Source organism: Danio rerio, chromosome 13, assembly GCF_049306965.1.
Source record: "Danio rerio strain Tuebingen ecotype United States chromosome 13, GRCz12tu, whole genome shotgun sequence".
NCBI lineage: Eukaryota > Metazoa > Chordata > Actinopteri > Cypriniformes > Danionidae > Danio > Danio rerio.
In genome coordinates, this window is record NC_133188.1 from 242,440 (window position 1) to 260,514 (window position 18,075).

The following is an 18,075-nucleotide window of genomic DNA, read 5'->3' on the forward strand; positions in this document are numbered from 1 at the left end:
GGGAGGGAGAGAGGGATGGGCTTCACTACAGGATGTTGGAGGGCACAAAAGGTCAGAAAACAGACTCAACTTCAGCAAGAGAAACACACTTCAGCATCAAGACAACATCCAATAGTGTGTGTGTGTGTGTGTGTGTGTGTGTGTTGTAGAGAAAACAGATTGTGCCAGAGAGACAGAAACTGAGAGAGAGAGAGAGAGAGAAAGAAGAAAAAAGCAAAGAAAACAGCTGCTCTCAATAACTGCATCCAGAGCCGGAGAGAACACTGGCTGCATCTCAATCAGCTCCCTTGTTCACTAGTGAGTGCACTAGAAAACATGCTTTTCTTACTTAGTTTGTGTCTTGTTTCTAGTCCACATACCTTTAAAAACTCTTCAATCAAGAAGCATATAGACATGCAGAAAAAAACGTGTTGTTTTCAGAAAGAATGAGTCAAAATGTAATGATTTATTTCCTAAAACAAGCCAAATAATCAGGTTTTTCCTTTGGCAAAACATTATTCTGCTTGTTTTAAGGAAAAAAACAGACTCATTTTGACTCATTATTTCTGTAAACAACACTATATATTGTGCTTGTCTATAGAAAATGCTGACTGATTTAAGAGTTTTTAAATATTTGGACTAGAAAGAAGACAGAAACTGTGAGTAAGAACACTTCAGTGTGTGTGTGTGTGTGTGTGTGTGTGTGTGTGTGTGTGTGTGTGTGTGTGTGTGTGTGTGTGTGTGTGTGTGTGTTTTATTTCTTCATATATATTCCTGCTCTTCATGTAGCTGAATGATTGATCTGCATTACATCAGAGAATAAGCATTAGCTGACAGAGAAAGCTTCATGTAATCATAAATATCTCCTTCTCACAGCTCATCTGCAGATGTGAGGAAACTCTAATGCAGATGTGTCCTTAACACGGCTAAACAATCTGCTTCTTGTTTCTAGTCCAAACATCTGAACATTCTTAAATTAAGAAGCATTTTCTAGACAAGTAAAAAATATAGTGTTGTTTACAGAAATACTGAAGCAAAATTAAATGAGTTTTTCATCAAAACAAGCAAAATAATCTGACAATGGGGGAGGAAAATACCAGTAGGCTACCAGTAGAAACATGAGGTGATTTGATTGTATATTATTACAAAATAAAAGTGTTTTATTTATTTTTATTTTTTTTAATCTTGGATGTGTGTAAACCTACAGTAGAAGACACCAAAACAAAACACGAAGAATTAAAATAGCTTAACACTTTCTCAGGCATGTGTACCCGAGTGAGTGTGTGTGTGTGGTTCATCTTTCAGCCAGCAGAGGACAGTCTTTACCAATACTGAACATCTGAGCCCATTTTAATGTGGTGATGTTATTGACCCGCAAACTATTTCATAACCGTAACGAGAGACAATTCAACCATAAGGTAATGTTAAAACAGCTCTCATAACATTATTTATCAATATGTGGCTCTTTTTGGATTATCTGAAGCTACAGTAATAAAAAAGTAAAACAGGAGATATGATAGGACCACTATTTTTGTTTACATCCCTCAGAGAGAATTAACGAGAATTAATTATATCATTTATTATATTACCCATTCATTGAATTTTATTATTTCCCAGTGATGGTTTGCAGCTACATCCACTGTGTAAAACATGCTGGAATAGTAGGTGGTTCATTCCGCTGTGGCGACTCTTGATAAATAAAGTGACTAAGCCGAAAAAAAATGAATGAATGAATGTTGAAACAGTAATTATACAGAGTATTATTAATATTTACCCTCACAGTAATGTTAAAAATTAGGCCTGTTGTTGTTCTACCTTCTACTTCACAAAAAATATGCCATATTAATGTGATCATCCCTTACAGCTGTTCATCAGTTCCCCTATAGCGCATGTGTTTGGACTGTGGGGGAAACTGGAGGACCCGGAGGAAACCCACGCCAACACGGGGAGAACATGCAAACTCCACACAGAAACACACACTGACCCAGCCGAGACTCAAACCAGAGACCTTCTTGAGTGCTACCCACTGTGCCACCTTCATTCTATTCCTTTCCATTCCTTTATTTACTATATTCTATTCATTTTGTATTCAGTGCTATATTATTCTATACCCGTATACTCTACTACAGTCTAATCCATTCCATTGTGTTCTACTTTATTCTGAATAGCATAATAAATTACACACATACCCTTGTTAAGCAATATATTTCAATTCAAACCCATCAATGTGCTGGTTTTCAGTAATCGTTTTATTAAAAATATGTCATCAGTTATGTCTGTCTTACAAATACAAGCAATTTTCTATATACAAATACAAAAAAAGGAAATAATAAATGAATTTTAAGCTGACAAGAGGGAACAATACTTTGTAGATGTGTATTCAGGATCAGTCAGAACAGTCAATCATCATTGTAAAAGCACAGAACAGGAGCGTCTGAGATTCTCCTGCAGATGAACTCTTCTGTAAATCTGCTTTTTATGAACGTATCTGCAATAATATTCAGCTTTGTGCACTGAAAAGTGTCTTGTAAATCCGTCAGTTCCAGCATGCTTTAACGCTCCACATTAGCTCCTGAACATTCAGTCAACATTTAATATGTTTCATTCACTAATAACAGACACACTTTGGTTGGGATTTTATACGTATGCATGGAAATGAGCTATAGGTTTTCAATATGAACATTGACTCAATTAATTTTCATTATGTAGCTTGGTCGTGTTCAGCATGTAAAATATAAATAGTATGCAAAAGCTGTAAGCGTGTGTTTTCTCTTACTGACAGAAACCGTAAAGTCCATCATGCTAACATAACATCACTGAACACACACTTGCTGCCATCATCAACATTTCCACTGCACTCCCACATTATAGTCATTTACAGTAAATACTGCAGTGTTTTTGAACCATACTATAGTGAAGTGCACTATACTGTATATATTATAGTATATTCAGTAACTGAATGAGTGCTCCAGCATACTGTCGTATTAACTATAGTGAACTGATCAACTCTAATAAACACTGTAGTATACTTCACTTCCGTAAACTGTGGTGTATTGTAGTATAGTATGCCCTATATACTTGTAGAAAACTACAGTGTTGGGTTATTTGTTTATAATAATATATTTGTTGTGTTACCATAGCAACTGTAGAATCACCACAACGCATCCATTAATATAGCTGTTGTGTTACCATAGCAACTACAGAATCACCACAACACATCAACTACTTTAGTTGTTGCATTACCATGGCAACTATAGAATCAACACAACACATCAATTACTATAGTAGTTGTGTTACCATAGCAACTGTAGAATTACCACAACAGATCAATTACTGTAGTTGTTGTGTTACCATAGCAACTGTAGAATCACCACAATACATAAATGACTATAATTGTCATGGTAACACAACAGCTACAGTAATTGAGTTCTTCGATAAGGTATGGTTTAAAGACAGTATTTACTATAAGACACTGATGTATTTGTTCGTGTGGGTCTTCTTTAAGTTGTAAAATAACCTCTGTGGAAAGTTCTTCCTCTTCCGAGGTCTTCATGGGGGTCTCTGCCTCTGTCTGTGTGCTGACGGGGGTCTGCTGCCTCAGTTTCGGGGCTGTGAGTTGAACTCATTGCAGATGTTGTGGATGATTTTAGAAACGTACTTGTAGAGGTTGTCAAACTCGTCCACGAAGAAGGAGTGCTCCCTGTCGGGGTCAGTGGCGATGTACTCCAGCTCGTCCTGCGCAGCCCAGGCGATACCGATAGAGTACGCAATCACACCTGGAGAAGCGGAGACACAGCAGAGAAACACACAGCACACACATGAGCAGAGCTGACCCAAACACACACACACACAGCTGCTCCTACACACACAACTAGTGCTATAATGCTGATATTGGGGAAAATACTAATCTGTTAAAAAATAGTGAGTTTCCCTTAAAACCAGCTAAATGGTGCATCAGTGGGGGAGCAGAATAATCATATTAGAACACAAAAACACATGTACTATTATTTTACCTGCCTCACTGCCAGATTATTTAGCTTGTCTATAAGAAAATCCCTCATTCATTCATTTTCTTTTCAGCTTAGTCCCTATATTAATCAGGGAATTCCTGTAATAATGAACCGCCAACTTATCCAGCATATGTTTTACACAGCGAATGCCCTTCCAGCTGCAACCCATCACTGGGAAACGCCCATACACACTCATGTGTTTAGACTATGGGGGAAACCGGAGCACCCGGAGGAAACCCACGCCAACACAAGGGGAACATGCAAACTCCACACAGAAACACCAACTGACCCAGCTGAGGCTCGAACCAGAGACCTTTAGATATTTCAACTACAAACAAAAAACATTTAAGCAAAAAAGCATTTTCTGCACTGTGTGTATATGCATATATATATATATATATTTCCGACAATGACGACTCTTGTCTTGGGAGCAGTTTGGGGCATTTCCAGTCAGAAAAACTGTTTAACTTAATAAGAATGATCTAAAGTCTCTGCCCCCTTTCCAGAAGAGGAGCCATTGCTCAGATACTCCAGAGTCAAATGAAACCTCCGTCTCCTTCATAAAGCCGTGTCAGTGTGAACTCTCAATGCATGTTTTCTGTCTGTCAGATGCAGAATGTTCACTGTCTGACAGTGTTGCATGTGTAAGTTCAAATACACACACGGTTGAGTCATAAACACACAAAAACACAAGTTGACAGTGCAGATGTTGTGTTGATTCCAGGAAACACTCAGGAGTGCAGTGGAGGCGGTGTAAGTTTTGGGAAAAGTGAGACAGCAGCTGGAGCGACTCTCTGCATTTCTGTTTCATTAGTACCCTGATGTATGGTATTTTTCTGAACGTCCTCTGTTAAAGCGTTCTCTGAAACAGGTAAAGGACTTTCATCGTTCAGCACCGTTTAATCAGAGTGCAGAATGTGTGGCTCAGTGAACGTCAGTGTTTAATGAGATTTACCCTGGATGTGTTTCTGAATCAACATCCTCGCTGGTTCTGGAAAAACATTCCCATAAAGCAGCCACTGCTCAAGCTTTTACCCAGAATCCCACACTGACCGCGCTCACATCTCTGAGACGTCTACAGTTTAACCTTGTTTAAGTTGTAAATTCAATGTTTGTCCACTGGTGTGTAATAACAGAAAATCCACACGAATCATGCGGGATCACTTAGATTGCCCCTCGTGATGAATAACCGGACAGGTTTGATGAGTCAGTTTCTGGTCATTTTAATCAGGCTCTTGTAAAATATATATATATAATATCAGTTTATAGTGTCTTGTTGGCCAGTTCATCCATGTTTTGCTTGAGTTTTTGTTGCATTGACATTGTTTTGACCAGCAGGTGTCGTCAGCATGTGCTGTTTTCAATACATCGAAACTGTAAATGGACCCGATGCAATGGACCCTTTTCACAAGGCTCTTATGACACATTTAACAGTCATCATAATCTTAAATGCTGGAAACCTTTAAATATTTACATTTTAAGAATGTATGTACATTTATACACTGCTAAAAAATAAAGGGAACACTTCAACAACACAATGTAACTCCAGATCAATCACACCTCTGAGAAATCAAACTGACACTTAGGAAGCAACACTGACTGACAACCCATCTCACATGCTGCTGCGCAGACGGAACAGACAACTGGTGGAACTGATGGGTAATTGGCAAGACATCCCCACTAAAGGAGTGCTTCTGCAGGTGGTTCTGCAAGGAGGAACAGGAGGAGCAGTGCCAGAGCCCTGCAAAATGACCTCCAGCAGGCCACACATGTGCATGTGTCTGCTCAAACAGACTCTATAAGGGTGGTCTGAGGGCCTGGTGTCCACAGGTGTGGGTTGTGCTTACAGCCCAACACCGTGCAGGACGTTTGGCATTTGACAGAGAACACCAAGCTTGGCAAATTGGCCACTGGCGCCCGGTGCTCTTCACAGATGAAAGCAGGTTCACAATGAGTCCATGTGACAGAGTCTGGAGACGCCCTGGAGAGTGTTCTGCTACCTGCAACATTCTCCAGCATGACCGGATTGGCAGTGGGCCAGTAATGGTCTGGGGTGGCATTTCTTTGAAAGGCCGCACAGCCCTCCATGTTCTCGCCAGAAGTAGCCTGACTGCCATCAGGTACCGAGATAAGATCCTCAGACCTCTTGTGAGCACATCTGGGATTTCATATCTTGCTCCATTAATGAATGCCACAGCCTGTCCAAGAGTTGATGGATACTTCAGTCCAGGTTCTGACAGATGATCCCTCCCGAGACCCTCCACCACCTCGAGAGCATGGCCAGGCATTGTGTGGAGGTCATACAGGCAAAAGCACACGGCTGAGCCTCATTTTGACTTGTTTTCAGGACATTACGTTACAGCAATATCAGCCTAAAGTGTGGATTTTGAGTGTGACTCCAAATTCAGACCTCCATGGGTTAATACATTAGATTTCCATTGATGAGTTTTGTGTGGTTGTGTTGTCAGCACGTTCAACTATTCAGAAAACAAAGAGCTTATAAGAATATTTCATCCATTCAGATCTAGGATGTGTTATTGTAGTGTTGTGTGAGGTGTGTGTAATGCAGTGTGTATGAGGCCAGGACAGTAAATCTAACCTGTACGGTGCACGGCCAGCGCCGGGGCCCGCACATCATCATAGGAGCGTCCGTCCGTGATGACGATCATGATCTTGCGTTTGTTGGGTTTGGACTTGCTGAAGAGCTGGTCTGCGGCGTAGGTGATGGCGGCTCCGGTGCTGGTTCCTCCGCTCCAGTAGTTTATGCGCTTGATGGCGTTCAGCAGGTCGGCTTTGTTGTTGTGCTGTCCGAAAGCGAACTCCAGCCGCTGCTCGTACGTGTACTGCACGATGCCCACTCGGGTGTCCGTGTCTGAGATCTCGAACTCCCGCGTCACGTTAGCCACGAACTGCAGCACGGTGCGGAAGTTTCCGGTGCCGACGCTGCTGGAGCCGTCGATGACGAAGGCGATGTCGTTGGCGTTCAGGCAGGTTTTACTGCACACCAGCCGGTCGGTATCACACACACGCTTCACCAGCGGCTGCACGGCCTTACGCAGAGCAAACCAGCTCGCTATGGGGAGCGAGAAGAAGCCGTTGGTCCTGCACACCGCCTAGGGCACAAACAACAAATCAAGATTCCTCCTCACAATCATTAATTTCCTCATTAATAAAACTATTATTAAATAATATTGCACTTTAACTCTACACTTAAACATACAGACTACCATATTACAACAACAACAACTCATCATTTAACATGAATATAGATTAAGACCTCTTTGACTCATCAATAAACACTTTTTTCACTCCACTGCATTTTGCGTGTTAAATTTTGACTATTCTTCACCTAATTAATTTTGTGGCATTTTTTTGTTTATTTGAGAAAGCTAAAGAGACGTTCATGCCAACGACAATAACTATCACTGTAAATATATATAGTAACATACTATTTACTGTTAGTTTGTGCATTTCCGTCTGCATTTCCATCTTGTAACCAGCAGGTGTCCTCAGTGTTTGTAGCGTATCTGACCAGTGAATCCAGCTCGTGTAATCTAGCTGGATCAGTCGTACATGTCAATACCTTGTCAACAAAGTTGCTCTCCACCACGTTCTGCTTCTCGTTGTCGTCTGGGCCCTCAATAGTGACGAAGAAGATGTTGATGCCGGACTCTCTGGCAAGGCGCGAGGCTTCCTCCACCCGGTCCGTAGGCCAGCCGTCCACAAGCACCACGGCCACATTGGGCGCCCCACCGCGGTTCCCATTGGCATCACTGAAGAACTGCTTGTTGATGTAGGACAGAGCCTTCCCTGAGAGAGCAGAGCCAGAAACACACACACACACACACACACGCACACGCACACGCACACACACACACACACACACACGCGCACACACACACACACACACACAGAACAGACACACACACACGCACACACACGCGCACACACACACACACACACAGAACAGCCTCAGTTCAGCCTCAATCACTGTACTGTTTCAGTCGCTGCTTACACACTTCCAGAGCTGCACAAACGATCAATGCGTCAGTGAGGAGAGCTGGAAACACACACCTCCTGCTGCAGACACACACACACTGCAGGCATGGGGATAGAAACAACACACACACACACAAACAAAGAGAGCGAGACACACACAAACAGACACACTCAGAGCACTGAGACAGAAGGGAACACGCATGCGCGCGCACACACACACACACACACACACACACACACAGCTGTTGTTTCTCTCCATGATTTAAAGATTCTCTAATATTTGCTAAATTTAATGCAAAATGAGGCAAATTGGTGCTTTCTTTTTTAATTGAGTCAGTCAGGACACAGTTCCAGTTCCTTCAGCACCATTTGTGTTTGATATTTAATTAACATCTTAAACGTGATCTCAAAACAGCAAAACAATACAAGAAATGCCCCAAAATTTACATCACATTTTGAGTAAATTCGCTAGCAAATGAGTCATTTTAGGCTGCAATAATCATAAATATTTCAGGAAATCCCTGATATTCCATAACATAAAATAGAAAACTCTGACTTTAAATGACCTTTGGAAATTCCATGATATTCCAGAAAATACATGACCTGTGAGAACCCTCAATCTTAAGCTAAAATTAGAACTAAATCTATGAAACTAAACATTTTTTACATTGTAAAAGCTATTTGTTTTGGTGTGTTGAAATTTGTGTCGAGTCGAGCCCACTCTGATATTGAGACTTTGGACTGTAATACCCAGATCCACCACTAGGATGTAGCCAATCCTACATGCGGCACTGTTAGAGCTCTTCTGAAGAGCTTTAAAATGTGCAGTTTTTATTGGAGGTTTGACATAATCTCATCTGAAACATGAAGAGGGTGGGGCATATATTAGCTCCACCCCTTTAAAAGAATCAGCCAATAGAGTGTTGTTTTTATTACTGCTCTGCCGGTGAGAGTGGTTGAGCTCAAGCACATCAAATAAACAACCAATGAGAAAAAGGGGGCAGGGCATGTCAGAAACTAGAGAGCATTTGATTAGTAATTTTGAGAGAATCACAAGCTTATGATTGAACACGTCTGACACCGCTTCAGCTTCATATTTTACACCAATCAGATGGATACTGACACTCTACAAATAACCACTCCCATTATCTTCGTCTTGAAGAATCCCTACACCTCGCCTTCTCTGATAGGGCGGTACGGTGGCCCAGTGGTTAGTACTGTTGCCTCACAGCACGGCTTAGTCACTTTATTAATCCGGGGTCGCCACAGAGGACTGAACCGCCAACTCATCCACGTTTTTCCTCAGCATATGCCCTTTCCAGCCGCAACCCATCTCTGGGAAAGGTTGAGGACCGCTGATCTAAAACTTTATTTTCAGCTCAGGGATCTTTCACATCATTTAGAGTTATTTAAATCATCCTAGGAATTGCTTTGTTTTAACCACAGATGAACACAAAGCGTCTGCATCTCCATCTCTCTCAGCAGCATGATGTGGGAATACTCTGCAGGGTCACTGCAGGCCTGAAGACCCACAGAAGATGAAGATCTCCCTGTGAAAAGCAGATAGAGCGAGGCCCCGGGCTATCTTTGTCTTTATATAGGGCAGCTGCTGTTTTACTGGATCCCTCTGTTATATTAAAGAGACGCTATCTATAACACAAACCATGCGGCCATGAGAAAAGCTAATCTCTAGCTTGGATAAACCTCAGGCATCTGGTCAGCTCACAGCCTGTAATTTAGCCACAGTTTCCAGCGCAGATTTAGATCTTCTGTGGCTGGAGTTCAGTGGATCCTGAGATAACTTCTGCTCCTCAGGCCAGCTGGATGAAGATGGTGTGGGTTTACTCAGGTAAGTTCAGCTTTATTTTGAGTTTTCAGGCTCACGAATGTGGGTTGAGCTATGTTGCCTGTATCCAGAGCTCAGGCCGCTTTGAATGGTCAAGACCAGCCTACTATGTAGTATGATTGACAGGTTAACCAACCAATCACGTTTCTTTTTGTGCAGTGTCGTGTTTATAGGTATGGAAACGTCCTCAGAATAACAGTCTGAGACGCAACTGAGCATCACTCATCCACAAACGTCTTTAAAAGTTTGACACATCAATGATCTTGGTGTGAGGTTTGAATCTGATTCTGTGCTTCAGGTGAAACTCACCCACATGTGACGGGCCGCCCTTCTGCACGATCTTACTGATGGCCGGCTTCAGGTCCTTAGAGTTGGAGAACTGCTTCAGACTGAACTCTGTCACTGGATCATCCCTATATCACACACACACACACACACACACACACACACACACACACACACACACGCACACACACACACACACACACACACACACACAGTATATATATATTAATCTGCTATCCATCCTCGCTCTGGTCTCCTCAGTCTCTGCTCAGTTTTCATCCTCTCACCCGTACTGAATGATGCCCATCATGGCTCCGGCCACGCCCACATTGAGCGCCTGAGAAACCTCCACTAGGAAATCCTTCTGGATCTTGAAGCGGCGTTTCCCGATGCTCCAGCTGCCGTCCATGAGGAACGCCATGTCCACTTTACAGTCTGCAGAGAGAATGAGACCAGGCCAGATGTCAATGTCTGTCTGCTATAAACACTGAGGTTAAAGGGAACGGCTGCTGCTCACTCAGGGCTGCTGTTTATGCTAATGAGATGGAGAGATGAGCACTAGTGGGCGGGGCTTTCCCCCTCTGATGACAAAGGGAGAATGTCAATCAAAGAGTTTCTGCATCAAGTCTGACCAGAGCAAACACAGTTCATTCATCTTTACTATTAGAGGCTGGAGATTTCCACACACTGCTGACACACAACTAGGGTTAAACTCTTATTAAAGTGATTTCTGCATATTAAGTGCACTTTAAAGAGCAATTTAAAGACTAAAAAGTTAGCTGAATCAAATTAAAGGTCAATTTAAAAAAAAGTAATTTCTTAAGGGGGCTAATAATATTGACCACAGCAGTTTTTACATTTCAAATATATAAATGTTTTTATTCCGATCTAAAAGAAATCTGACTTTCACCAGGAGAAAATGTAATGGGAAATACTGTGAAAAATGTCCTTGCTCTGTTAAACAGCACTTGGCAAACATTTGACAAATAATAAAACAATATAGATGTGTGTTTGAGAGTACTTGGATCTCCTTGAGACGGGACTTCAGGAGCTCTGGCTGTGGTGTCCATGACTCGAGAAGTGAAGCCTGAGAGAGGAGAAAGAAAATCAGCAGATCCACACAAACACACTCACTTACAATATCAGTATGCATTTCTCATTCATTCATTCATTCATTCATTCATTCATTCATTCACCTGTTCTGTGGCTTGCTCATTCATTATTTCTATATTATTTTCTATCTATACTCGTTCCTTCATTTATTCGCTTCTTTGTTCATTCATTCACACACTTGTTTGTTCATTCATTCATTCTTTCATTAAATTATGAAAGTTACCTTGTTGGTACATTCATTCATTCATTCAATAATCCATTCATTTACTGGTTCATTCATTCATTTACTTGTTCATTCATTTATAGTCATTCATTCATTCATTCACTTGTTTCTTCATTCATTCACTTGTTCGTTAGCTCGTTCATTCATTCATTCATTCATTCATTCATTCATTCATTCATTCACTTGTTTCTTCATTCATTCACTTGTTCGTTAGTTCGTTCGTTCATTCATTCATTCATTCATTCATTCATTCATTTATTCCTTCATTCATTCACTTGTTTCTTCATTCATTCACTTGTTCGTTAGTTCGTTCATTCATTCTTTCATTCATTGATTGATTCATTCATTCACTTGTTTGTTCATTCATTCACTCATTTGTTCATTCATTCACTTGTTCGTTCATTCATTCTTTAATTAATTAATTAATCAATTAATTAATTAATTCATTCACTCATTCACTTGTTCATTCGTTCATGTTTGTTCATTAATTCACTTGTTCATTCATTCATTCATTCATTTATGCATGCATGCATTCATACATTAATTCATTCATTCACTTGTTTGTTCATTCGTTCTTTTATTCATTCACTTGTTTGTTTATTCATTCATTCATTCATTCATTCATTCATTCATTTACTTGTTCATTGATTCATTGATACATTCATTCATTCATTCATTCATTCATTCATTAACCCATTTGTTCATTCATTCATACATTCCCTTGTTTGTTCATTCATTCATTTTTACATTCATTCCTTCATACATTCACTCCTTCATTCGGTCATTCATTCACTGGTTCATTATATTAATTATTGTCCTCACCTGACTCGAATGGGTTTGACTCTGCAGGCGTCTCTGTAATTCAGGAATCTCTGATTATTACTCATCACACACTCATTCATCATCATCATCATCATCATCATCATCATCTGCTGTGGTGTTTTTGTGATCTGTGTTTGTGACTGACCTCGTGTGTGGCTCGTCTCAGGCACAGGCTTGTTTTCTTCAGACTCAGGAGCTGAAAACAGAAATAATGGGCATGAGAATCAGACCTTCGGGTTCATGAAGACACCGCGGCAGTCAGAAACACACTGATACTCACTGGATCCTCCATGGACACTGCTCTAAAACACAGCCACTGTTTGTCTTATACTGCTTTAATATTGTATTAGTATACCAGTGTACTGTTTACTTTCAGAACTATTGCTATTTATATAACAGCACTGGTCATGCTTTTCTCACACAAAAGTGTTGAACACTGAAGACACTGAATGATGCTCAATGCTTTCGGTTTTTGCGGGTCTCGGGACCCGTGCTGTCTATGGAGGATGAGAGAGCTCCAGGGTTTCATCTAAAACATCTGCATTTGTTTCCTGAAGATGAACGGATGGCTCAGAGGATTGAAACCACATGAGAGAGAGGAATAATTGTCAGAGTTTACGTTTCTGGGTGAACTGACCCTTTAACTTGCACTGTTTGTTCTGAATGGTTGGGGATACAGCTTCCTCTCAGTGAAACTGTAAAATTGTCCCTGAATTTCTGACTCTGTTTGTCCAAACCCAACATCGAGCAGCTGTAGGAGCAGTGGGCGACTGAAACAAAGCCTCTATTGACTGCAGACTCGAGGACAGAAGTGTGTAGTTCAGCCTTCTCCATCACACACTCACTTCTCTCCATAATGCATCCCCTCCTGTTCTTACTGTTTACATTCAGTCATTCAGCAGATGCTTCTGTCCAAAGAGACTTACAATTGAGGAGGCATTCAACAGTTCAACAAGATGAGGCAACACACACAAGATAAGCCAGTTATACAAAGCATCTGTTTGTGCTCAGAGAATAAGTACCAGAGTAATTGTTTAGAGAGAGAAGAGTTTCTACAGATGGTTTATCAGGCCCACTCACCTGTGTGAGGCACACTTCAGAAATGCACGACGTATGTTTCATTTTTATCTTAGAGATATGAAGGGATTGTAGGAAAGTGTCTGGTGCAGATGTGGGTTAAAGTGTCAGAGAGATGAAAGAGAGTGTTTTCTGCAGGTGGTTTGTCAAGCCCACTCACCTGTGTGAGGCACACTCAGAAATGCACAATGTTTTGAGGTTGTGGTGTGGTGGGAGAGAGGTTATTTTGCTGTATTATGGGCAATTTCAGCAATGTTGAGGTTGACTACTGCATGATGTTGTTCCACTCGGACAAACAAGAAGCATTTTTATGCAAAAAATTAATAAATAAAGTATGAAGAAAACTTATTTTCATATTGTTCCTAATTCCATCTTATTCCACCTAATTCCAGTGAAAATATTAATAAAAGATGTGCTGGAAGACCGACTGTACTTCACAAAGTGAAAAAATTGTTTCACCCTTACATTTTTACAAGGTTTACAATTAATTTCAGCTCACATTAATTAAACTTACTTCAAACTCAGTTAAAATCTGTATTTGTAATTAAAAAAATAGACTTGATTAATCTACAATAATCAGTTTATTTAACTGAAAACTCCTGTATATATATATGCTTTACACTGAAAAATATTTAGCAGTAATGTACCAGAAAGAACCATTTTATTTCCACAAAGAATCTTTCAGCTTTAACCTAAAATATTTAATATAAGAATGCGATCCTTATTGTGAAGATTTCTTATGATCTGATAAACCTTCATCTTTTGTGAACTGAAAAGTTTCCATGAATGATTCACTGGGCAATATCTGAAAACACTTTTGACTGCAGTGTCAATCAGCCAATCAGCAGGAAGGGGTGTGTCTAGTAATTAAAATGGGCGGGTCCTGTTGGGTTATGGGCGTGTTTGTGTTTGCTGATTTTAAACTTTAGGATTGCTCGTCATCATTTGCTCAAAGCAGCTTTAAATAAAGAAGCATAGATTGTAAGAGTGTTGAAAGAGCTCAAGATCACCTGATCCAGGTTTGGAGACCAACCTAAAACCAGCAAACCAGTGTAGATACAGTGTACCATGCTGGAGGCCATTACAGAGAGCCAGGCTATTATAACACATTAATCATGTCTACACGTAAGTCAATAATGTGGAAGAATACTTACAGAACTGCTGATTGTTATGCGGCCAGTGCTCATACTCTGTTCTATCAGGCACTGGGTCAAACACTGCAGGAGAGAGGCAGCGGTAGCAGAGCGGTTAGCTGGATATAAGACATTATGGAGATCATCATACCCATAATGCACATGTGAACGTGTTAGCAAGAGAAAAACCTGCAGCTTACCACCTGCTCTCTGACATGGATAATAAAGCAAAGTGGAATCGCTCCAGCAGGACATGTATGTGTGTGTGTGTGTGTGTGTGTGTGTGTTTCATATGGGATGCACATTGGAATGCATTTATATAAGCAGCATGACAAAGCTAGCAGCACAGGCTTATTTAAACCCAACCCAGGCTCAGTGGAGGTATGTGCCCAGGGCTGTACATTTGAGAACTGAGAAAAATGTGACGACGTATTTGAGGGAGACGCACGATGTCCAGATTGTCAGTTGTTCATCCTGGAGTCTCTATGCATTGGCGGGATACTCTCTGAACTTCCAGGAGACTTGGGATGTTTCATTGAAGTGGAGTGTTTTTACCATGGCTTTTTGTTTTGTTTTATCTGGTTTCTGGAATCTTTGCCAGACTCCGGCACACGTTGCTTTAGTGATGGGAGAAACACAGCTTTTTGAAGATTTGAAACCACTAAGCCAATTACTTCTCAAAATGATTCAGATCCGAAGCAAACACTAGTGACATCTGCTGGTCAAAACATGTAAATGCAATAAAAACTAAATTGACTTTTTCAAAAATAGTGCAAACTATAAATTGAAAGTATAATCTATAAATCTTATTTTATCATCTACTGTCATAACACATTAAGTGCATGCATAGTCTGCAACAAGACAATAGGTTTTCTAAGTTGTTTTATATTTTGTTTGTGGCATGGTGGGCTATTATTAATTTTCATTTTACAAATGTCTCATTAAAACACATTCAAACTGACTGGAGATCAGGTAAAAATGATAAACCTTGTGAAATCAGTGCTTCTCCAATACGGGTCGATCTGAGTGAACCTGTTTGCTTCATCTGGATTTCATGGCATTACACAGATCGCCCCCCAGTGGAGAAACACTGAATTTTACACCAATCTGTGCGCCCGGTGGCTTCATTGCTAAATGGCTAACATGTTTTTTTTTAAGAGAGAGTAGCTGTGTTTATGTGCTTTAGGAAGGCTGAAAAACAGCATCGCTTCATTTGGAGCTGTGTCTGAGTCCACTAGATCCTTTTAGAGGTGCAGCAGCTCAGTGAGCTCATCAACTCCAGAAACTGTACCTGGATGATGGAGGCTGTCAGCGGTGCTTCAGACTGAGCCCAGACCAGTTTGATCAACTGTTGTCCGGTCCAACTTAAAAGTTTCAAAAGCAGTGGTCACTATTCCCCTTACAATCCAATGGCTTATGAGCTTGAGAATAAACACCAGAAAAGCCGTCCGTACTGGGCTAATCAGTGAGCGGTACCGGTCCATTATATTTGTTTTGCACACAAAAGCAACCATAATTACCCAAGTTACATATTTCTGGGTTCTCAGAAATGTAGCCCTGAGCACATATTCCCAATGAGCCTGTGCTGTTTAAACCGCATGGAGGAAGTGAATGCAGAGCAGAAATGAGCAGCAGGAACATGCGCACACTGTTAAATATCTCTTCTTCATCAGTTCCTGTACTTTGTGTGTTTTCTGTTTATTTGCGGTGGTGAATTGCATTATGGGATGTTGATTTCTGCTCTGTCCACATTTAATGATGAAAACTCAACTCTACAGTTTAACAAAGTGACTTTTACTGACATTTTAGTGGATTAAAATAATATATTGTGTAAGAAATATAATATCTAGAGAAATAAGTAGAAAACATATAACAATTTAGACAACATACCACTTTAAACTATTAAAAATGATCATCAAAGTCACTTTTCAAGGTTAAAAGTTGGAGGAAGAAAGATTAAGGATCCTACAATGCAACTCACAGCATAAACTAAAGGCGAAAAGTCAAATATAAATCACAAAATACAGAAACTGCTGGATATGTTCTGCAGTGTACATTAATATGCTGCTGTTCCATCATCAAGAACAGACCTGCACATGAAATGCACATGTGAAGCAGATTTGTGTGTGATCCTCACCTGCGGGGTCACCGCTGCTCGTCCGGCTCCACTTATAGCCTGTGTTGGGCACAGACTGGCTACTGTCTGAACACAGAGAGTGAGGGTTTCCTCATGTCAGATTTAGACACGATGATTAGCATGACTTATGATCTGTTTATGGATATTTACTCGTCATGTTTAGGTTTGGTTTATGTCTTGTTTAATGCTGGTTTATGCAGAGTTACGTCACTGATACCTGTTGGCCTTCTGCTGCCAGAGAACCAATCAGGTCGTGCATACGAGGGGTGCGTCCAATCTCTTCTGGCAAACACTAGATAGGGAGATTGAGAAACTGCTGATCATACATTACCAAAGGACATCAAATGGCCTGAAGTAGAGCTGGATCTTGAGAATAAATGCAACGATGCATTATTATAGATTCATCTTTATAGGGCACCTGCTGAAAAATGTATTGGAACACCCTGGAGTGTTAATCGGTGTTAAAATGATATAGTAATCAGTGTCAATGAAGTTACCAAATATGATTTTTGCTTAATAAAAGGTTAAAGATGGTCAGATGTTTACACTTTTATGCAATCCTTTGCCTTTTTCTGTTGCTTCCATCATGCAAAACTGGACTGACTTGCTTTTAATTAACTAGCAAATTAGTCAATAAATAGTAAACGATTACAGCTCAGATCAATGTTTTATTTGTAATTGTTTAGTTTTGTGACAAGTAGTCATGTAATAATCAGCATAATGTACATCCAGCCGGTTGTTATCACTAAATAAACCCTTCAGGAGAGCTGCTGATAAACCTGTAGTGCTGTATTCTGTGATAACCACCGGCTGGATGTACATCATCCCTTCGCTGACATCACTGGTGGTTTCACAAACTGGTACAACTGCTAGTAAAATAACCCAAGGTGTTTATGTGGTAGAATTGCAAACATCTAAAGTGGTTAATTACAGTTTCACCTGATGCTTCTAGATCAGGGGTGTCCGGACTCGGTCATGGAGGGCCGGTGTCCTGCATAGCTTAGCTCCAACTTCCTTCAACACACTAGCCTGGAAGTTTCTTATTATATCTAGAAAAAGCTTGATTAGCTGGTTCAGGTGTGTTTAATTGTGGTTGGAACTAAAATATGCAGGACACCGGCCCTCCAGGACCGAGTTTGGGCACCGCTGTTGTAGATACTACAAGTATATTTTGCACACAGTTCTTGTCTTGTTTCTAGTCCAAATATCTAAAAACTCTTAAATCAAAAAGCATTTAGTAGACAAGTGAACATTATTAACTTGTTCTAAGAGAAAGTATGTCAAAACAAAGTGAGGTTTTCCTTTTCATCGTCAGATTATTTTGCTTGTTTTAAGGAAAAATTCACTTTATTTTTACTCATTATTTCTGAAAAGAAGACAATATTGTTTACTTGTCTACAAAAGGCTTCTTGATTTAACTATTTTTAGATATTTTAGACTAGAAACTGTGA

General features: G+C 40.4%; 1 protein-coding gene across 16 annotated transcripts in view; it reads right to left on the bottom strand.

Moving 5' to 3' along the window:
- Window positions 1–2,210: 2,210 nt before the first annotated feature.
- Window positions 2,211–18,075, bottom strand: part of vit (vitrin) — an 81,132-nt gene continuing 65,267 nt past the window's right edge. For 5 of the 16 annotated variants that reach the window (XM_073920423.1, XM_073920430.1, XM_073920428.1 and 2 more), the window contains 11 exons: window positions 16,842–16,916; window positions 16,625–16,690; window positions 14,509–14,571; window positions 12,423–12,473; window positions 12,278–12,310; window positions 11,141–11,206; window positions 10,407–10,554; window positions 10,144–10,247; window positions 7,573–7,799; window positions 6,589–7,102; window positions 2,211–3,755 (listed from right to left, as the gene is read on the bottom strand). In XM_073920423.1, the coding sequence (XP_073776524.1) occupies window positions 3,577–3,755; window positions 6,589–7,102; window positions 7,573–7,799; window positions 10,144–10,247; window positions 10,407–10,554; window positions 11,141–11,206; window positions 12,278–12,310; window positions 12,423–12,473; window positions 14,509–14,571; window positions 16,625–16,690; window positions 16,842–16,916 (1,526 nt within the window). In that variant the 3' untranslated portion in view covers window positions 2,211–3,576. The remainder of the gene's footprint in view (window positions 3,756–6,588; window positions 7,103–7,572; window positions 7,800–10,143; window positions 10,248–10,406; window positions 10,555–11,140; window positions 11,207–12,277; window positions 12,311–12,422; window positions 12,474–14,508; window positions 14,572–16,624; window positions 16,691–16,841; window positions 16,917–18,075) is intronic. The other 11 variants (XM_073920433.1, XM_073920432.1, XM_073920427.1 and 8 more) reach the window with 5 other exon arrangements.